At 33.6% G+C, this 23,482-nt stretch overlaps 1 protein-coding gene across 1 annotated transcript in view; it reads right to left on the reverse strand.

Annotated features, from left to right (window-relative positions):
• SPOCK3 (SPARC (osteonectin), cwcv and kazal like domains proteoglycan 3) overlaps positions 1–23,482 on the reverse strand; it is a 295,465-nt gene that overhangs the window by 64,007 nt on the left and 207,976 nt on the right. The window contains exon 6 of the mRNA XM_037526414.2: positions 16,626–16,740. Within this exon, the coding sequence (XP_037382311.1) occupies positions 16,626–16,740 (115 nt within the window). The remainder of the gene's footprint in view (positions 1–16,625; positions 16,741–23,482) is intronic.

Here is a 23,482-nt window from a genome sequence, read left to right on the forward strand (position 1 = left end):
ACTCTAGACATTCATACTCTATGCCCTACCTAGACTGGATGATGGCATTTGTTCAACATTTTTTGCTTAATCAAATTAAGTTTTCACCTTGATTCTGTTAACGACTTAAACTCTGTAAATCTGTATAACTTTAAGAGTACATGGAGCAAGGAGGAAGGAACTGTATCAGGTTCCTTCAAATAATGTCCGAAATAGAAACTTCGAAAATGAGCACAGTGATTAAATTTAGAAAAAAGCAGCTGGAAGGTAGACTTCCTACTCGATGTAAATAATATGTCTGCTGTGGCATGGGATATTTGAAGGTAACAAAGTTAGGACTCTTGAAAAGGTGAAAAAATGTGAAAAATGGGAAGGTACTGCAACTGTGAAAAGTATAAATTGTTGTGGGTATTTTTTTTAACAGCCTAGCATTCAAGGAATATTATTGCTATTTTATTTAATATTTTTCTTGAGGTAACATTGGCTTACAACACCATATAGGATTTAGAGGTAGAGGATGACACCACCCTTCAGATGTATGTTACCATACCACACCCTCTTATTTTACAAAATAATATCAACTTTAAACATTAAGAAAATTCTCTATTAAAATTATATAATATGGGAGTCTAGTATAAGATGGTGACATAGGAGAAAACTGAAATAATCTCCCATAGACACAACAAACATACTAGCACAGATGAGGAATAATTTACTGAAAAGGTCTGAAAACTGACTAAACAAACCATACACAACAAATGATAAAAGACAACACTGAGACAGGTAAGAGAGACAGAGACACACTCTTCCCTAAGAAGAAATGCCACTCCAGGTAGGGCATTTTACAATGGGCAGTAATCTTAAGGTGTGGAACTTTTTTCCTGGGCACTTGAGCAAGGGTTCACCCCTACATCAGTCACCCCAAACGTTTGATCTTACACAGTACAAATGAGGCCCTGGAGCCTCAGCATTAAGGGTCAGTTAGGAACGACCCAGGAGAACTCAAGAACTGTAGGGAACACAGAAGACCCTTGATGACAAAGCACACAGACTCACTCACCCAAACTATCCGTGAAGGTATTCCACTATTCTTAGAGCATCAGTCAGAGAGGCAGGTGACTTCAGGACATTCCCCAAGTTGGAAACACTGACCAGCATAACTTGGGGGACCTCATGTAACCTCAATAATACCAGCTCTGGCAGAGGTCATCTTGGGAATCTCCCTTCAATGACTGCATTAGTAACAACCATTGTTAATCTGATGATTAAATTTGATGATATGTCCAGCATTTTACATATTTTGGGTTTTTTCCACCTCTCCATTTTTTTGTCAGAATATTTTCTTCACCATATACTTTTTATATCCAACAAATATCCTTAAATTCACAGAAAATTAATTCTGGTTTTATTTTATTAGCTAGTGATAAGCATTCAGTTTACTTGTCTATTATTCTTTCGTGCAGAAAATAGAATTAATTATACTCCTTGGTTCAAAGAGCACCATTTCTCTCAGACCATGGAAAATGTCTCTCATATTTTCCCTTTATATTTTTGCCTTTCAGCAGAGATCCCTATATTCCTTTCATTTTTTTCCCCATAGGTTTGAATTTTAATGTTTTAATAAACTTTGGAAATATAAAATATTCAATTTACTTGTTTAATTCATTTAGATATTATTGTTTTATAAATCATGTTCTTTCTTATTCAATTACAATTCATAAAATGTACTAATTTATCACATTATATATATGAATATGGCCATTTTCTGCTGGCGTTAATGTTTTGTGTGTGTGTGTGTTTTTTTTTTTTTGCTGGTTTATAGGAATATTATGTAATTATGGCCTTGTTAAATTTGAACACTAAAACATCTTCTGCTCTGCCCATGTGTTAACTGCATGCCTTTTGTTGAGTGTAAGCCTTCATATATGATGTATAAATACCCATCTTTTCACTTTCATTTTGTATTTTTAGGGCCTTGTTAAAAATTCCTTATATATTTTAGAGTCACAAAGATATTTTACTATTAACTTTTTAGGTTTATTTCACATTTAGTTATTTGATGATATGGGAGATTATAATACAAATTATCAGTTAAATATTCAACTTTGTATTTCTATATCAAAATTCCCTATTTACACTTTCTATTTATAAATTACCAATATTTACCAATATATTTTATTGTATTGATGTCCTTATCTATTCTGGCTCTGTTTTTATCACTAAACTGTCTATTTGCTATTTCTTAGAAATATTAAGCCTTATTTGCTATGCTATTCTTTATTAAAATTGAGCTATTTCATAAATTTTTGAGTAGTATTTTTGAACTTCAAAAATGCACATTATAATTAGAGATTTGTATCATGGTTATATATTACTTTGGGGGAAATAAACATCTTTACAACATTAATTATACTCTGTTAAAAATAATTTAGCACAGGTATATTAAGCATAGTATTTGACATAAGATTTTGTTTTATAATTTTTTTTGTAAATTCAGGAAATCAAAAATCAAGTTAGAAAGAGAAATTTCAATGAATACTCATAAAAATATTGCCATATAAATTAATTGATGTATTCAATGAATTGATATAAAATAGACAAAAAATTATCCTCAACTCTATTAACATAAGCCAGAACACCCAATATAGAAAACAGACACACATTCAATTCTAACATAATCCAAGAAAAGGTTTGTTAAAAACATCTTAGTAGAATGAAAAATAGTATAAGCTTATGGTAAATTAGGAGTATACTTGATAATTTTTATAAAATATGACAAATGTTATACTATTAAAATATTTTATATTCAGTCTTATATTAGCTTATGAAATACTGACATAGAAATATATTTCTCTATAGAAAATAAATTTTAACCCTCATTAATGCATCATTATATCAACTACTCCATATTGTATTTCCATATTATTTCTAGATTGAAAATCTAGATAAGTATAGATAGAATTAGAGTTAAACATAAATGTAATTAAACACATGATCTACCATTAAAAGAAAGGTATTTGTCACACACACACACAAACACAAACAGCTTCTAAGAAGTATCATACCATTCAGTTTTACCTAATTTGGATCATGCAAATGAAGTTATCAAGAGTAATCCTTACTTTCTGTAACTTTAATTAAGTTAAAAGCTCATCTGAGAATTATAAAGAAGTCATTCACTGAAGGCATCACTTAATGTACAGTTTGCAAAACCTGGAGTAGAATTACTTAATGAGTAGCCTATACTCTTATTAAAGCACTCTGTTATTTTGAGATTCTAGATGAAGATCACAATAACAGTAAAATGATAATGATGATAATAATAATTTCCAAGATATATGACTACAATATACTTTCTTTTTTCTAGTACATATGGCTTTACCATACATAAGAAAGAAGTAGAAGAGAGAGTTTAACATTAGGGAGGAAAAGGAAATATTTTTTAACTTACTTATGATATGGAGGGTATAAAGGAGGTCTTTTGAGTTAAAGCAGAGTTAAATACATGCCAAATTATATAGTCAAAAATACTGTAGTAATAATTGGTAATATTTAAACTATTATAATTCCTACAAAGGAACCCTGCTATTATTTAATAAATGCCTGCATTTTGGATGAGTGATTTAAAAGTATTATACTTTGGAAATAAAATGTCATAATTTCGAGATGGTATTTAGCCAATGGCTAAGTGATTATTGAATAGAAATTATAAAATAACATGAAATCATTAATGAAACATAAAGAACACTGCTTTATAGTTTAAAAGATTAAGTAAATGACTAATCTGAGTGAATATTAAAGGTAAACTAACGTAAATATACTAAGGCATGGTTACAAAAATGAGCAGTTGATATGTGATAAAAATTATAATTAGTTCATAAAGTATTACAATATTTAATGATAATATCGTCTTAAATACTACATACTAATTTTTTGTAAAGGAAAATCTAAACTTGAAAAAAGCCTTATGCTAAAGCAAAAATATTCTTAATTGCCATTATATATGTCAGAAAAAAGTCAGTATTTTACATATTATCTGTATATAATTGATGTGTGTTTATGGTATAGTTTATTTGCTTAAGAAACAAATGGTGGGCCTCCCTTGGTGGCGCAGCAGTTAAGCGCTGGGCTGTGAGGCTGCCTGCAGCCTCTGCAGCACTGGTTCATTCCCAGCCGCCGGCGAGGGTCCCACAAAAAAAAAAAAAAAGAAACAAATGGTACTGTTTAGAAATTATTATTTGAGGTTTTAAACAGCTTTGCATTTCAGTTGTAATTTAGGAAAATTAATTAGTAAACTATACTACATCTTTTTGAAGGTATTTATTATCTCTAGCTGCTGAAGTTATTCATCCAGAAGCACAATTTCTGAAATAAATCACAGAATATTATCTGGATGAACCTGGGCTACTCTAAAAGTTAAGCTTTCTTACAATGTACATCCAGATATTTTTAAGGGGATGAAAATATTCAAATATAGTTCATAAAATAAATCTTGGAAAACTTCAATCCCTCCTGTAAACAGTCATTTAACTTAGAAGTACATTGATCCTTTTATCTATTTATAAATCAGAAAAACATATAACCTTGCTGAAAAAGTCAAACTATATCAATATAGTTTTATTCCTTTAATCCTACAAAGCAAAACAATGACACTATTCTAAATGTAAATTTCCTACTCTATTTGAAATCAGGATCCACCTAAACCAAATAAAATGGTGTTTTGCCAAAATAACACAAAATATCTCTATTATCTCTTATGCAATGATGTGCTAGCATGATTTTATTTTTACTCATTAGTTGACTATTGTGAAATTTATATTTTTGATAGTTGAGTCTATTTTTTGATAAAGTTTTAAAGAAAAAGCATATGCTAGGAAAATCAATTAAAACAAAATTTTCAGTTAGGAGAGAACTGAACTATGAGTTGGTGTTTTCATTAATTATTCAGAAAATTACAAAGCTGCTCCCACACTAATGGAGCACAGCTCTCAATTTGATTCGACTGAGCAGCTGCTGACAAATGCCTGGGAGGCCTCTCTGGTGCTTGATCTTGCAGAGTCAGCAGGAATAGTTAAAAGGACAGTGCTGTTAATCTCACAGACATGAAATGTCGATATTTTTGTCTTTGAGTTAAAAGAGAGTTAAACACATACCAAATTATATAGTCAACAATCTTGTAGTACAATTGCAAAGCATCTAGTAAGCCAGCAACATTAATATTTTTGATTCTCTCTCCTCTTTTTCAGGGCTACAAACTAAATCCTCAAATATCTTTGCTTTTTTCACACATTTGTATTATTGGTTTCCAGAAAATCTTAGGCAGGAGATGAATAAATTCAAACAACTGTACTATTTATAAGAACATGGCCCCACATCTCTTATTACTATTGAATCACATTGTCCTCCTTTTGTTCAAAAGAATTGGTCAGCATTATATTTCAATAAATTATATGGTAATAACTACTGATGCATTAATAATTGTGCAGTGATTTATATTTTAAAATTATATTTAGAGACTTCAAGTTTCAAATCCAACTTGAAGAGCTTGAAAATCATTATTCCTATCTATATACCAAGAAAAACATAAAAGATTGAAAGTCACTTACTTCACTTGAACTGTTAGAAAGTTGAATAACAGGGCAAATTACCACCATAAATTGAGTATAAGAAAGCCAGATAGATACAATACTTGAAATTTATCTACATTACACTTGAACTGATAACTGCCATAAACAGGTAGAGATAATTAAATCATAGTTGCTATTCATTACTGAAGGCTGTGTGGGCTAGCTTGAGAGTAAGAAGCTCCAGATGGCTGAAGACAAGGGCTAGATGAATAATTTTTGCACACTTTTTTTTCCAGGCAAACCCAATATGTTCTTGTGGGGAGAATCTGAGAAAGTTCTCCACAGAGCTTTGGAAGCAGCAAAAGAATAGCCATCAAGAAGCATTCTCAGCCTCTTCTCCCCATGAAATGCCTCATCTCCAGGGACTAGGGATAAGGATTTCAATATGGGCAATGTTTATAGTCTAACCCAGCTCAGGGAAAGGAATTCTGCTCTACATTAGCTGAAGAGATACAGCTGGGCTGTGCTAGCTGAGTGATGTTCTAGCTGAGCAGATGCTGCTGTTGGCATACAAGGATAGGGGCTCATAAATGGTAATATTGACAAACTTGCTGAAGGCTAAGTGTGAACTCTCAAGCTAATGAGAGTGAGAAATTGGTGGGGGTGGGGGGTTGCTGTCTTTGGGAGATTCCATACTTTTGTAGGCTTCCTTTCTGGGAGCCAAGGAAATATCACTTTGTAGCTCTGATAGAACAGAGTGATAGTTTTCTTTTTTTTAAAAGATTTATTTATTTATATAAGAACTGGGGTACAGGCCATATGCACAGGAGGGTGGGAGAATTCACCAGAGACAGAGTGGGGTGCAGAACAGGCAGATGATGGAAAACACTGCTGAGGGGAGCAGTAGGCAATACTGGTGAGGTCTGCCACGCCAGGTGGGCTGCTCCCTGGCTGGAATTGAACCTGCTCTGCAGAGGCTGCGGACAGCTTCACAGCGTTGCATTCCAACCCCTGTGCCACCGGGGAGGCCCCAGAGTGATAGTTTTCAAATAAACCTGGAGTTTTACCATAACAGAGATCTCCTTTCTTTATTGTAGGGATAATTTTCCAATTCTGTATTTCAGGTGGGGGAAGGGGATTCTTTAACTGCCAGGCCCCATCTCTACCTAAGAAAGCAAACAGCAAACCGACAAATAAGTAAAGATCATGATTTATTTGCAATTCAGGGAAATAGATGAGGCACTGTGTAGTTGAAGAAGGGAAGAGGGATCAGAGAGGAAAGAAAGCTTCTACACTTGAATGAGGAACAACCACTTTGGAGTCACTGCCATAAGAAATAGGCAGTGAAGACTAAGACATAATTAGAAAATACACCTCCATGTTCACACTACATTAGCATTCTAACATGCATTCAATAATATTAACAATAAACAACAATTGAAAGAAATGCTAGATGCTGACTCTTTCTAAGGTAAGAACAAAAAGAAGTCTCAGAGCTAGGGAGAAGACAAAAAAGTGACAAAGAAGAATTTGAAATCTCCGATGCCTATAGCTGAAATAAACAGACCCTATACCAGTACAGCCTTTTAACTTTTTGTATCAATTGGGTAAATACTTAGGAGCTTGGCTGCTGGGTTGAAAAGCAAGTTTTTTTTGGCACTCTCGCTGGCAGCTGGGGAACGAACCCGCACTGCAGAGGCTGCAGCCTCACAGCTCAGCGCTCAACCACTGTGCCACCAGGGGAGGCCCCTATAGTTAGTTTTGAAAGAATCTTCTATATAACGGACCTCCCTGGTGGCGCAAGGGGTTAAGACACAACCTTTGAAGCTGCAGCACGAGTTCGATCCCTGGACAGGGAGCTGACCCACATGGTGCAGCAGACCTCTCCTGACTTGTCCGCTGCTCCCCTCAGCAGTGTATTTCAATCTGCCTGTTCTGTTCCCCACTCTGTCTCTGGTGAATCCTCTCACCACCCCCCACACACCTCTGTAACCCCGTTCTTGTATGTATAAATAAATATTTAAAAAAAAAAGAATCTGCTATACTATTTTCCAAATTGGCTGCATCAGTTTATAATCCTGTCATAACTGAATGAAAATTCCTATTGCTCTGTATCCTTGCAAGCACTTGCTATTGCTAGCTTTTTAAATGTTACCTATTCTAATGGAAAAGCAGTGCTATTTCACTAGCATTTTATTTTGCATATCACTAGTGACATATGATATTGAATATACTCTTGTCTGTTTATTTGCCACCTGTATGTCTTTTATGGTGAAAATCTGTTCATATCTCTGGTATGCTTTTTAATTGGGTTGAGTTTTAGTAAAGAATATACACATGCATCTATATATATGTAGGGTTATGTTACAAGGAATTGGCTTACACAATTTATTATCAGTAATTGGAGGTTGAGAAGCTTGTCAAATATCTTAGTAACCTGTGACATACTCAGGTTGACATATAAAAATTACCTTCATAGGGCCTCCCCGGTGGCGCAGCGGTTGACCGCTGGGTTGCGAAGCTGCCCCCAGCCTCTGCAGCGCGGGTTCGATCCCTGGCCGCCAGGCGAGGGTCCCACATGGCGCGCAGACCTCTCCTGCCGCCCGCTGCTCCCCTCAGCAGTGTACTTCGGTCCTTCTGCCTGCTCTGCTCCCCGCTCTGGCTCTGGTGAATTCTCTCGCCCTCCCGCGCTTCTGACTGTACCCAGTGCTTGTATCAATCAATCAATAAATAAATCTTTAAAAAAATTATAAATAAAAAAAAAATTACCTTCATAATACCTTCAATATACACACACACATATGCCTATATCCTAGTTCAATGTCCTGAGAAGGCCCGGAAGCAATGAGACCCCAGTATCAATGAACTAACTCAGAACTTGTTTTTTAAACATTCTCTAAGAGAAGTGTCTGGTACCATTGGAGAAATTGCTCATTCTAGGATTGGAGCTGCCTGTATAGAAAGTAGAATTGCTGAATCCCAGCCACTAGACCACCAGGAAGAGGTAGCAGGTCCTAAAGAGTCTAACTTCCCATATCCATTTTAAGAAAATATGAAAGGATATTTTCAAGAAAATTCCAGATAGAAAAATGAAAAAAAATGGGAGATACTGAGTCCAAAAAAAAAGTTGTCCAAGGAGGACAAGTGATGTACAGTTGAAAAGTTTGCTGTATTCTGAGACAACAACAGGTCACAGCAAAAGGGTAGAAAAGTTTGGACTAGACAAAGGCTGAGTGGAGGGCAAGTGGTTGTGGAAACTGGCATGTCGCTCACCACATTTCCATAAATTCAGTAAGTAATTAAAACAATTCTGCAAAATGTGGACAGTTTATTCTCATGGAACAGCAGGCAGCATGAATTTGTTCCCTTGGATTCTTACTGCCCCTTAAGCCCCATAGAAACAACGTGGAACACTGAATCTGTGGGATGCAACCAAATCTCAGAGAAGTGGGGGACTTTGATATCCTGTAATTAAATTAAGTCTGCTTGAAAAGGTTGTTCAAGACATGTGGAAGCACATGGAGAATTGCTCCCCAACAGTTAGAAATGTCAGTGATGTTTTCTTCCAACTTTTTTTTTTCATCAGAAAGAAAATGAAAGCTCTTTAGAAACTTTGTGGAAGAGAGTCATAGTTCAAATATAAAGCTAACTGAAATTTGGCATTATTTTAAGCAACTGAGAGTATTGAAAGTTAATCCATTTGATCCTGACATTCTTATTTCAGTGGGTAAGGATTGTAGTATCGGAGAGTAGTGATAGACAGGTATCCATAACATAGGGGATTACACTGTGGTAAAAAATTATAGACATAGCAATATTAACTGTATTTGCTGATTTCCAACATTGAGAATCAAACTGCAAACATATCACTGAAGATATTTTGAAGAATAATGGTTCTGTATAAAAAAACATAATCCAGATTTACAGTGGAAAGTGTTACACAATTAAGTGGGTCTGGCAACACTTTCAAATCTGAGAGAAAAAGAAAAAAATACATTTATTACTTAAAGTTACAAACATTACCAATAGAATAATAACTGAGCATTGCCATTGGGAGATTGCAGTTGGGTAGTGAAGGAAACTAAATTTTTCTCTTTTAAAACAAACTTTGCAGATATTGGCTACAATTAACATATGAGCCATAAAAAAAATAGGTATACTAGAGTAATGATAGAAAGAACTAAAACAAATTCAAGTGTGATTACCTTCAATCAACAAGACAGGATTTTAAGAGATGAGGCAGGAAACAATGTTCTCATTTACCTCAATTTGCAATAGTATTTTACGGTGTACATGACTTATTTTGAAGTTTTAAAAAAAAAATCATCTACAGATATTGATGTCTAAACCTTCCAGAAACATTTTAAACTTATTTGTTGTAATTCAAAACAAACAAACAAAAACAGATTTCACTGTGCATATTTTCTTTGATATGGCTAAACCTTCTTTGCTAATTTATTTCTGTTTATGGTGTGTTCTGCTATTAGAGTTAAAATATATCCTTTATGGTGATAGAACTATCACATTTTTCAGTAAAGATATTCATTTAAAAGAATAATCAGTTCTCTCCTTCAAAAAAAAGCTGAGTTAAGAACAAATAAATGTAATTGAAGGCAAACGAAATACAACTTGAACCCGTAAGAAATATCTCATACTAGACTTTGGTGAAGACAAGCAGAGATAAAACATGTATTTAAAAAAAAAAAAAAAACTGAAAGGGACAACAAATAGAAAATGAAAGGATTTCACTACATTTGAGGGCACAGTATGATAAAAAAAAAGTCCTCATCATTAGGTCGTTTTTGTTGGCAGACAAATACACTTTTTGTTGTTAGAGATGATTTTGTGGAAATCATATTTAAAATTTTTGCACAGATTTTTATTTCTGATAACATCTTCAATACATGGTATTTAACATTTACCTGAGAGTAGTTATTCTGTAAAAAACAACAGAATCAATAATCATTTTGCTAATAAGTCAAAAACTGGAATGAATATACTTCAGAATGATGAACAAGAAAAGATTAGTAATACATTAAGTTGTGTTCTGCTAAAAATGACTGTCTCCAGGCATCATCCTGTAAACATTAAAAATGCTACCAAGGGAGGTGTGAATAAAACATGTAAGAAGAGAAATCTAAATGATATATGTTTCCTTGTTATCATCTAACATAGTTCATTATGTAATATTTTATGAAAATTTGGCTCCAGAAATATACACTAGCAGAAATTGGCCAAGATTATACGCGTTGTTAGCCAATACATGTTTAGCTTTTCAACATGAAACTTAAAATGATTTAACATTGCTTCTTTTAAATAGAGAAATGTTTTCTTATACTTGATTCATTTTGAAAATCTAATGTTCTTTCTCTCTCCTTGGTAAATATAACATAATACAAATACTGTAAGTCATTTTACATATATACTCCAAAATATATAGTATCATTGAAAGAGCATATGACATATGGTTAAAGATATTCTCCAGTCATGTAGTTAAGAGGCAGTTTCTACCTCTTGCTCTGACACTTAGTAGTTATGAGATTTTAGATTGGTTTCTTAACTTCTCTATGATTTAACCATTTTAATCATCATCAATGTGAGGATACAAGCAGCACCTACTTCATGGGTTTTATGAGTATCATATAAAATAATATATGTAAATCACCTATAGGAGAGTCAAGCATATACAGGTGAGTGCTAAATGTGATTTCATGTTCCTCTGAGGCGTCAAGTTGCCATACATTATATGTTCGTCTGTCCATCTTGCTATTTTAAATTTTACTATTAAAAAAAAAAAAAAAAACTATAACTCAGTTGAACTACTTCTATGTTTCCTGTAGGGGGTGCTGTGGTGTCCTTTGAATTGACGATTTGTTTGACCTTTACTCGCTTCTGTAGCTACAGAGATCGGGTTTTGCATTTGTTGAGTCAGCAGGTGGAGAAGGGGTCTGGAGAGGTCTACATGCTGCTGTAAATGTTTGGGGGCACCACAGTATCCCTCCTGTATCCACAGTATCCCACCACAGTATCCCTCCTGGCTCATGTTTGTGGCACCACAGTATCCCTCCTTTCTGTGATTCCATATCTGGGACTGGGCAGTGTCTGGGGTGTCAGTACACTTCAGGAGGCTCTGGCAGGTGGAGGTTGGAAGTACTGTACCTTCTCTGTCCTTTTCTCCATCAGGAATCCAGCCTGTGTGGAGCAACCTAGTTCCTTCACGAGTTTCCCCTCACTGAAGTGCATGTGCTTTCACATCATTTCTGCTCTCCCACACCCCCCAACTCCCTCTCAGGGTCCCTAGATGAGTCAGTATTCCTCTGCTCTGTGTTCCCTGCCCCCTCTGTAGCCTCAGACATTTCACTCCACCTATCTCTTGTCAGTGAAGCATGAATTTCCACCATGTTCCCTAAACTGCAGTCTTTTAGTGTCTGATCCAAAGGATGTTTCAGTTTCATCCTGAGCCACATTGTTACTATGGTGTTCCTCTGGTTAAATGTTAGATGTTCCTCTCCGAAGCAAAGCAAGGAAACTCTTTTATTATCATCTAGGTGACATCCCTCTCCTCTTAAACCCCTATTGAATATTCATCCCTTCATCATAGTTATTTAAAATTCCACTACAGAATGGAACTGTTAAAACAATTTTTCCATTAAAAAAGGCAAATATGGCACTTATACTGCTCTCTATTATAAAATAAATTTATATATACTCATAACACAATAATTAAATAAAATCTCCTTCATAGGACTCCACAGGATTCAGAGCAATGAAATGAATAGAAAGAAAATTACTGTCAGATCACAGAGTAACTTATCACCACATTGCCCTATTGTTGTTAAATACTATCAGGCTTTCTACTTGAACAGATGGAAAACCAACTCAAGACTTTGAAAACCTACAGCTCCCCACATCTATTTAAAAGCATTTCACTCCATCTTAGCTGAGGTATCTTTTCTTAAAAGAACTATGCTTTTGTTGACATTGTTGAATGATCCCTGACTCCATACCAAATTCATGAGTACCAATGGGGTCTGATACCAGGGGATTCCTTCTCTTCCATGTCAGATGCAGGTTCCACTAAAGAAGGAAAACAACACAATGTTTTCTTGTTGTTGTTTTTTGCTATGCCCATCAGGTATAAAAATATGTGGCCAACATCAAGGCCCATGTTTTTTATTGTTTGTTTGTTTTTTCCCCTAAAAATGCTGTCATTTTTGGTGACAGCACATAAATCAAAACAGCTTTCTTCTAACGTTTCTTTTTTTCTTTTTTTTTTTTAAGATTTATTTTTATTTATTTATACAAGCACTGGGTACAGTCAGAAGCGCGGGAGGGTGAGAGAATTCACCAGAGCCAGAGCGGGGAGCAGAGCAGGCAGAAGGACCAAAGTACACTGCTGAGGGGAGCAGCGGGCGGCAGGAGAGGTCTGCGCGCCATGTGGGACCCTCTTCCGGTGGCCGGGGAGCATCCGGGGATCGAACTGGGGCCACAGAGGCCGCGGGCAGCTTTGCAACCCAGAGCTCAACTACTGCGCCACCAGGGAGGCCCTCTTCTAACATTTCTTGTCCTATAATGCCAGTTTGATTATGCCCATATTCTGATGTAAGCTAATTAGCAAAAAACTAAGTACTTAAGAATTTAAGGAGTTAATATATTAACTCCATAAAATTATAATTGCAAACACAATGAAGGAATGAATGTATAGGCATTAACAAATGTGTTCAGAGTTGTAGTCAGATCACCGTAACTTTTCTGATCTGTAGAGGACTTTCAATTATAAAAGTAGCATCGTACAAAATTTTATATAATGCATTTAAATTTTAAATAAGCAGATTTTTATTTGATAAAGCATATATTAATACAATTGTATTAAAAAGCTACACACATACACTATGCAACTGCTAGTCACAACAAAAATGTAAAAATTTATCAAAGATTTATCAGAGAAAATAACTAGTAACTCAGGCTTAAGAGTTATGTTCAACTATTTCAAACTCCCAGTGCATAGATATTTTTCAAAGTATATAAAACTATTTACTATAACAATAATGAAAATGCTCCAATTTTCTGTAACCCAAACTGATGAAAGATAGTATAAAAAATAAAAGTACAAATCTTACTTAATATAGGACAAAGATCAATAATTTATTGGTATTTAACAGCATATTATAAGCATCATCAATTAATATGAAATAGGGATACAAAGATGGCTTAACTTGAGGAAATGCACCCATAAATCTTAGGGCTTTAAATATTTTGGATTTACACATGAAGAAAACTGAGACTCAAATATTTAAATATATCGCCAAAGGCCACACAACTGGCGCTGAAATGGAATTCTAAAAGCTGTCCTCTTAACCAACAAGTAATACTACTACATAGGATAACAAAATACATAAAAAGAAAATTCTGTAAAGGGTTAAAACACACAATCACACACACATAGTCAAATGAAGGGCGAGTGGAGTTACTGTGATTGAGAATCTAATTTTGACACCCCCAGAAAATGAGACATAAATGGTAAGTTACATAATTCTCAGCTTCTGATAAAAGGAACTGTAAGTTGTACAAAAAATAATTCAGATGAGAGATAGAAGAAATATAAATCATAGGACCAGGAAAAATAAACTGATATTTTTAGTAGCCTCCTATAGTTCATCCAGATCACTAAACTCAAAATTATCTTTGACATATTCCTTTTCCTGCCCATCACATACAGCTGGTTTCAGCTTTGTAAATCCTCAGTAGTATTATTCTACCTCAATTTCTTCTCTTATTTTCACATCCACTTTTCTTGCTAGGATCTAACTGCCTTCTTTCTAAACTACTGAAATAGCCACCCAAATGCATCCCATTGAAAAAAATGCAAATTACCTATTTTTCTTCATAAGTGACCAAATGAAGCACACCTATTACTGAATTGCAAACAGGAAAACTTTATTTTCCCTACTACATAAATATACATGCATATTCATTAGTTTTCATATGTTTCAAGTCATTTAAAACAATTCATTCTGCTTTGAACATAATGTAAACATTCTATGATGTCAATTTGGCTTTAAGTGTAAGAAATCAGAAAGATTTAAGAAATATTCCATTGTTGATACTGTCTTCCTCACACTTTCTAAAACAGAGATGTCAGTAAGTAGAATTTCCTATACTGTACTACTGGAAGGCATGCTTCCAATGTAAATGCCATTTCAAAGATTAGATATGGTACTGAACTAAGTTTTGCATTTCCCATGTCTGTTGGCCTTTCGCACTGTGTAGAAATGACATTCACGATTTTTTTTGTACTGCTTTTTCACAACAGTTAGCAAAATCTTGTACTTGCTTGGCTCTGACAATCCATCAGAACAGGATTAGTTTAGATTCTTCTTGCTTCTCATTCTATGCACAATTGAACACAAATGATCTTTATCCCCTGATGATAGGACTTTAAGAAAAGTTTCCCTCTTGACATATTAATGTAAACATTGTACAGAGAATGTGAACAACATGAAACATAATTATTGTTTATTCACAAGGGACCCACTTTCTAGATGTGTTACTGTCCATATTTAATGCCTATTGAGTTCCTTTCATAGTTTATTGGAGGTTATGATAAATTGATACTACATCTAACATATTTTCTCATCCAATAGTTTAAAAGCAGACAATTTAATTGAAAAGAAATCTGGATAAAGTATTATCTGCTAAAGGTATACACATATGTTGACTGTTCCTTCTCAAAAGGTGTTCTCAATAATCTCCAATGCAAAGATTGGGACATGGATATTGATTTACTTGAATAAGATTTACTTCATACCTCAAGAAACATTCACAGAAAAATGTATTCAATTGTGTGAATACAGAGTGGAGATGAGAAAAGCAAAGATATCACAGTACTTCAGTGAAAAGAAAACTATATTTAGCTTTTAATTATATTGGGATTGATTAATGCATTCAAGGTCTTATTGAGCATTTCTATTAACCTATGGTGTAGGGAATGGACTGGACAAGTGTTGGTGGGAGAAAAACCAGGCTCTGAAGCTGGCCCTAGGCTGGTGAGAGGCACTAAGGATGACTCTTAGTAGGTAGTTTAGAAGCTTTCCTCCACCAGTTAGTGTCTGTTTTTACATTTTCTATCAGTTGAGCAATAGCTTACCATTAATTTGAGAAACAATTATATTACTTTTGGAGTTATTATTTATTTTTGAAAAATAAAATTGACTAATTGCATTATTAAAGTTGATACCATAGGTTCTTTTTTAAATTTTAAATTATCTTAAATATAACAATAGTAAATACATAGCCTACATTAAATTAACTTGATTTTAATTAAGACTTGTTTCCCCTAAAGGCATATTGATGGTTCATATTTTTCTGTAAACGAATTCTCTACCTTAAGAACCCAGTATAATAATTGTTAAATTACAAGATTCAGATGGCTATAAATTATATAATAAATGATGATAGTATTTATACAATAGCCTTTGACTTTTTAAAAAATCTACTCCCTGTATTTCCTTCTTTATAGCTGTGAGGAACTTACTAGAACCAAGGAGATACGTTAAAGTCATAAACAATATCAAAAATAAAATAATAATAATACCAAGTGTACTACAATAAATAATCTAGGAAATGTGAAATTATTTGTTGACACACAAAGTATTAGATGCATGCCATTATCTTATTAACCACCAAACAAATTTAAAAATGGTAAAAACTCTAGATCGAATCAAAAGAAAGTTCAATTTATAAAATTATTTAGTAGGAAAATTTATATAAACTATATATGTATCATATAGAAGTAAAGCACATTTAAAACACAGTAAATGTGTATTGTTTTAGATATCTTGTACACAGTGAACATATAGAAAAGCAAAACCCAGCTATTACTACTAATATAAATTGAAACCTATAGGAAAACAAATCACTACTTACTATAATTTAGGCTAACAGAAAAAAACAAATAACAAAAAGCTTCACCTACAACATAATTATTATTAGTAAACTTCATTGCATATTTAATGACAACATTTACTGCAACACATCCAAATAGCAGGAGTGAATGTAAAACTATAAATATTCACATACCTCTCTTAACATTTCTGCTTGTACCTGTGGACTTATCAGAAGGGCATGGACAGCGTCCTGCACATTTGACTGAGATCTGTTTTCCTAAGACACATGTCTGATATTCTAGCTTGCACTGTACAAAAAAAGAAAAAGAGTAATTCAAATGCATTTAGCTGTATCAATAGAAAGTCAAGAGTGACAATAGTACATTGGCAATTCTGTTGCACACACTATATAAAAAGATAAAAGAATGTTATGAAACATTATATCTGCACATTATATCTGAATTCAAATCTTACACTCTCAATTCCTAAATGTGGAATTTGGGGTTAGCTTCTTTAGTCTTCTCAACTGCAATTATTCCATGTGAATAATTGGGACAACACTGAACCTAGAGTTTTACAAATCAGCCAGTTTTCCCAGAGGAGTAGCTACCACGGACCAGGTTCTGAATAAATGTTAACAAAATTTATATAAAGTTAAAATCAAATAACCCAAATTATCATGGTATGTAAGGTTTTCTTAATGTTTATTTTTGTTTGATTTTCTTCACAATTATTACTCTTTATAAACTTTCAAGCCTGAGTATCCTTAACTCATTCTTAATATAATATTTTATTACTGCATATTTGACTTGATTAAAAAATTGTAAATCTAAGCCATCTTTTGAGAGATAATTATCTTCCTACTCTAAAAGAAATAGATCTTGCTAATTCTGAAGTAATGTGATTTCTTTAGTGCTTATGTACATAATTTACTCAGTACAAATTATTTTAAAATTAAATAGGCCAGACTTTCAGGCTCCAATCGACAAATGCACCAATGACTAATTTAATTCAGCTTCATCTGATATCAAGAAGCACTGAATACACCCACTGGCAAATCAAATTACTCACATCTGTACAATATTTTTTTCTTTGTCCAATAACTCAATAACGGGCAGGAAAAATTCTAACTAGCCCTGCCACAAGTGATCAAAATGTATTACCGTAGGAATATATTTGTAGTGGTTTAGTGGAACTTCTTGAGGGATAATCTAATCAAAGGGCATCTTTATTTTTATTATTCAATGTTTCAATAAATGGAAAAATATTTTTTCATGTAAAATCACAATGAATTTTAAATCTAATCAAAAAAATCCCAATAGCTAAAGCAGAAAAACTTAAGAAAATATGAGTGCTTTAATAAAAAACAAAAAAGTTTTATAAAACTTTGAGAATTTAAATTTAATATTATCTTCTTTAACTTCTTTAAAAAATGTTACAGAACCTTGGACCCGGTCAGAAGAAAATTCTAACATAATTTATAACATAATTCCAAAGTTCAGAGCAATTGAAAGTGATGTATAAGCAGGAAAAGTTCATAGTCAGTTTCTTAAAGTTAATATTGAATTTTAAAATTTGAAAATATGGTAACACCTTTCAAAGGTATGTTATGCCATATTCATTTGTATTTTAAATGTGACTCATTTTAGCAGTAATCTTTTATTCTAAGAAAATGGAAGTCTGAAAAATAGTTGAACAATGAAAATACATGAGCTGTTAGTCTATTAAAAAGAGCGATCACATACTTTCTGCTCAAAAGTTGATTATAATATTACTCATTAAAATAATTTTCAATAAAGCACACAATCTTTGTTTACTTTTCATCAAAAAGTTTCACCTCTTAGCTAATTTTCTTTGACATAATTATAATTAAATATTTTGAAGCTTGAGATTTGCATAATAAACTTAGTTTTCCAAAAGAGTTACTATATAAATGAAATGATTTCTTTCAGAATGACTCTGCTGAACACTTTCTGTATGAATTCCTGTAAAGAGCAACAAAATCAAATGAATAGCAAATACACCTCACTTGTTATATGAATTGAACTTTCCTTAATCAGAAAACTATTTAGTTTATTTACTTAGGGACTGATTTTGAAAAAAGAAAAAAATCTTCATGAAGAATTTATTAAAAGAATATTAGGACATTAAAAGTACTACATTAGAGTAGTTCCTAACTATATCCACTGATTGCATTTCTAATTAATTACATTCAATTTACTTAATTATCACAAAACTGAAATATTTATAAAGGCATAAGTGAGCTAAAATATCACATAAAGGGCATACTCATTAGTCTATAATTACCAAAAAATGCAAATACTGTAGAGAAAGACATGATTAATACATTTCTGATTAAGACCCTAAGTTTGAGAACACTTGAGGTATTGTGAAAAAAAAAATCCTGCAGAATGATTTTTCAATATTTAACCTTGACACCTGTCAGGGAAAGTAAGTTAAAATCATTTGCTTAATAACAAAATCAAAGAATAAAGTATGATCCCACACCTCAAAGAAAAGAGCAGTAAGAAATCTGAACTGTTCACAGAAAAGACCCCCAGCCATCAGGTCAAGAAACTCTGGGACTAGCTGTTGTTACAGGTTTTCAAGTTACAGGCATCATGGCTGTGGTAGACAGCTTAAATCAGTGATTCTCAGCTGCGGTAGGCGCTTTTGCTCCCCTGAGGACATCTGAAGACACGTTTGTTGCCACTGAGCCCTCTTCTTAGTGAACTCATTCTCTTTAAAAAGTGGAAATTCTGGGCCTCCCTGGTGGCACAGTGGGTTAAGCGCAGTGCTGTGAAGCTGTCTGCAGCCTCTTCAGCACAGGTTCGATCCCGGCTGGCCAGGGAGACACCCACATGGTGCAGCAGACCTCTCCTGCCTCGCCTGCTGCTCCCCTCAGCAGTGTATTTCAGTCAATCTGCCTGTTCTTCTCCCCACTCTGTCTCTGGTGAATCCTCTCACCCCTCGCACCTCTGGTCTATACTCCAGTTCTTGTATAAATAAAATAAATCTTAAAAAAATTAAAAAAGAGTATACTCTTTGTATATTATATCACCAGTTTTCTAAACAGGAATTATTCCAGATTTTTTTTTTTTAACACATCTCAATATACCTAACAGAAACTTCTCATTAGGCAAAGAGCTTGGAATAGCTTGGAGTGCAACATTAAAACATGCCAAGGAGAAAACAACTTAACAAATGACTATGGACCCAGAACTGGAGGCAGTAATGGCTTTTGGATGGTTTCCCTTTGAAGAACATTTGGATGTACTTGGGATTGCTGGATTACATCTGCCTTAAACTCAATTTAATCCAAAGTAATTCTAGAATGTCAGGATTGTGATCCCTTTACCTCTGTCAAGATTGTGAGTGTAGGAATATTAAAGTAAATCTTAATGTTTTCATATGACTGATTTATTTATCAATAGTTGAGTTATAAGAATATTTGTAATGAGGGGAAGAATATAATCTAATGTCTCTTATATTATGATTGTGTACATAATGTGATCTCATGCATGGATTTTCCTCTTTGGTATGCCATGGATGTAAACAGCAACTCTAGACCTCAAAATCCCATAATAAATTTTGAAAAATTAAAAACTGAGAGAATATCATCCTTATTTTACTATCACTTCATTCTTACATATTTTCTGAATTTTGCTATCAAACTAAAATTCTTGTTTAAGTGATTTCAGACCAATATTGCTTTCAATGACCAGTAATAGCTTCAATTAAAATAATACCTATGAAAACATTTTCTTGAGGCTTGCTATAATGCAGAAGATTAATGAAATATTTTAATTTATTATTAATTTATTTATATTTTCATTATTTTTCTTAGTATATAATGTTAGCTGTAAGAGACAGCAAGTCATTGAACTTTCCACAATGATGCAGAAGTGGTTGAAAATAATTTCAAAATAGATGAATATAGGCCTTGAAACCAAGTTCTCCTAAAAATGAGGATGACATTTAAAAAGAAATTACTTTTACAAATATAAATGGGAGTTTATTTTTTTTTAAAAGAGAGTAAGAAGGTGGAATACATTTAAAAGAACACACAAGGAGATGAAAGATTCAGGACAGAGGTTAAATTCAGCTAACAAGAGACAAGACTCTAAGGACCTCAAAGTGGTGGATGGTTGATTTGTGTTGTATTAGAGTGTTCCTTCTATTTTTATTCATTTATTTGTGTGTGAACAAAAGTTTGGCAAGATAAAATCCGGAGAGTCCTGAGGAGTCTGGAATCCTGATTCATTGTTACAGAGAGAATATGTATTGGACCATCCAATGCAAGGGGTACTGAATAATTGGAATTCCTTAAATTCTATTTCTTACCCTGCAGGCTTCCCTGTCCTCTGCTCTGAGGCAGTGTATTCCAAAATCCCAGATCTAGGAGACAGTAGGTTTAAAAATACAAATAACATCCCATATAAATGTAATTATTACCCAAATCTATTCATAGACAAATGTTGCTTTTCAGATTCTTAGTTGCTGAAGACAGAGACATGCTCACTTTCTATGGACTGGCAGCACAGCTGTCTAGAGGCTCTCTAAACCATCTACACCTCTATGCTTTCATCTGAGGCCTGCTACAGCATGGTGTCACAGGTATTCATCATCATATTTCCTGATTCTACCTACTGGCAGTTTCCTGTCTCCCCTAGTTTCTATGTTATAATTTACATAGTTTCAGGTAGCATTCATTTAATTGGCTTGCTTCAAATGCAATAGCATACTTAATTCACTGTCAATCCACATAAAAAGACCTATTTCCTCCGTATGAGCACTTAAGGTACAGGGAGATCAGAAGACATAAAAATGTAGACTTCATTGAGTACAGAAGAGATATTGGGGAAAATAGGTAATGTACAGATATGACAGCCACATTCTACTGTGTTCATGCCATAATTTATGATTAGAATGCAAATATGCACAGGTATATTATTTGTTGTACTCATTTTTTTCTCTGTGTAGAAAAATGAAATTCTTACTGTATTAATTTTAAAACCACGTTCTATTACTATTATCCATATTGATACAAGTGCATCACTAATTATATAATTACACATACTATATTAAAACATTTTTATATTACTTTTATGCTGTTCTAAGGTTTATTATCGTTGGTTTTATTTGACCCTTTGCTATGTTTTTCTATTTTCCACATATAAGTGACACCATCTGATATTTGTCTTTCTCCTTCTGACATATTCCATTTAGCATATTCCCCCCCAGTTCATCTGTATTATCACAAATGGCAAGGCATTTTTATCATTGACTAATAGTCCATGGTGTGTAGTTATCCCATGTTCCTGATCCATTCATCTCTTTTTGGGTACAGAGACAGTATCCATAATTTGGTTATTGTAAATGTGTTGGGATGAATGTAAGTGTGCATGTATCTCTTTGAAAACAGTGTTTTTAATTCTTTGTAGATACTCAGGAGTGAAATTGCTGGGTGATATGGTAGGTTCATTTTTAATATTTTGAGAAATCTCACAGTATGTTCCAGAGGGAATGGACCAGTCTACATTCCCAACAGGTTAAGAGGGTTCCTTTTTCTCAAAATCCTTGCCAAAACTGACTAGTACTGATCTTTTTTATCTGAGTCATTCTCATAGAAGTGAGGTGGTATCTCACTATGGTATTCATTGCATTTCCCTGACTGTCATTAATGATGAGAATTTTTCAATGTGCCTGTTGGCCATCCATATGTCTTCCTTGGAGAAATGCTTATTTGTCCCTTCTGTCCATTTTTGATTGGGGCATTTGTTTTTATTGGGTTGTATGTGTTCTTTGTAGATTGTGGATAACAAGTGTGAGTCAGATGTATGGTGTGGAAATATATTCTCCCATTTTTAGTAGTGTGTCTTTTGTTTTCATTGTACAGAAACATTTGTTGGATATAGTCCAAATTGTTTAAATCATCTTATTTTCCTTGCTGTTGAAACTGAATCCACAAAGATAACCTTGAGGCCTATGTTTGGTCTGTTCTCTCTATACTTTCTTATACATATGTTATAGTTTCAGGTCCTATATCCAAGGCCTTTATTTATTTTGTTTGCATGTGGCTGGCCAGTTTTCTGGACACCATTTATTGAAGAGGCTTTATTTATTCCAATGTATATTCCTGGCTCCTTTGTCAAAGATATATGGGTTATTTCAATTCTAGTATGTTGGTCTCTGCTTGTTCATATGCCAGTACCATGGTGTTTTGATTATTATAACTTTGTAGTATAGTTTGAAATGTGGGGTTGTGATACTGCCATTCTTTCTCATTTTTGTCAGGATTGGTTTGGCTATTCAGGGGCACTTGTGGTTTCATATGAATTTCAGTTAGGTTTGTTCTATATCTTACAAAAATGCCATTGAAACTTTGAAAGGCATTACATTAAATCTGTTTGTTACTTAGGTAAGATGGCCATTTTGACAATGATAATTTTTTCAATCCATGAGCAGGGAATATTTTCAACTTTGGTGTGTTGGCTATTTCTTTTAACAATGTCATAGTTTTCATTATAAAGGTCCTTCACTTCATGTTAGGTTTGCTCCTAGGTATTTCATTCTTTTTGATGCAATTATAAACAGGATTGTTTTCTTGATTTCTTCCTATTCTAGCTCATTGTTTGCATATAGGAAGGGAATTGACTTTTGTATATTGATTTTGTAATCTGTCACTTTGCAGAACTGATTTATTGTTTCAATTAGTATTTTAGTGTAGTGTTTAGAGTTGTTTATGTATATTAACATTCTGTTTGTGAATGATGATAGCTTTACTCCTACTTTCCCAATTTGGATTGCTTTTATATCCTTCCCTTGTTTAATGAAGTATATATTGATGAGTACCATGTCTTCCTGATGTACTAGTCCCTTTATCATTATACAGTGTCCATCTTTGTCGTTTGTTATCCTTCTTTGCTGGAAATCTATCTTATCTGATATTAATATGACTGTCTCTGCCTTCATTTAGATCCCATTTGCTTGTAGAATTACTTTCCAACCCTTTATTCTGAGTCTATGTTTAGAGCTCAGATGAGTTCC

Source organism: Talpa occidentalis, unplaced genomic scaffold (assembly GCF_014898055.3).
Source record: "Talpa occidentalis isolate TD23 unplaced genomic scaffold, MPIMG_talOcc4v2.1 talOcc4.4, whole genome shotgun sequence".
NCBI classification, from domain to species: domain Eukaryota; kingdom Metazoa; phylum Chordata; class Mammalia; order Eulipotyphla; family Talpidae; genus Talpa; species Talpa occidentalis.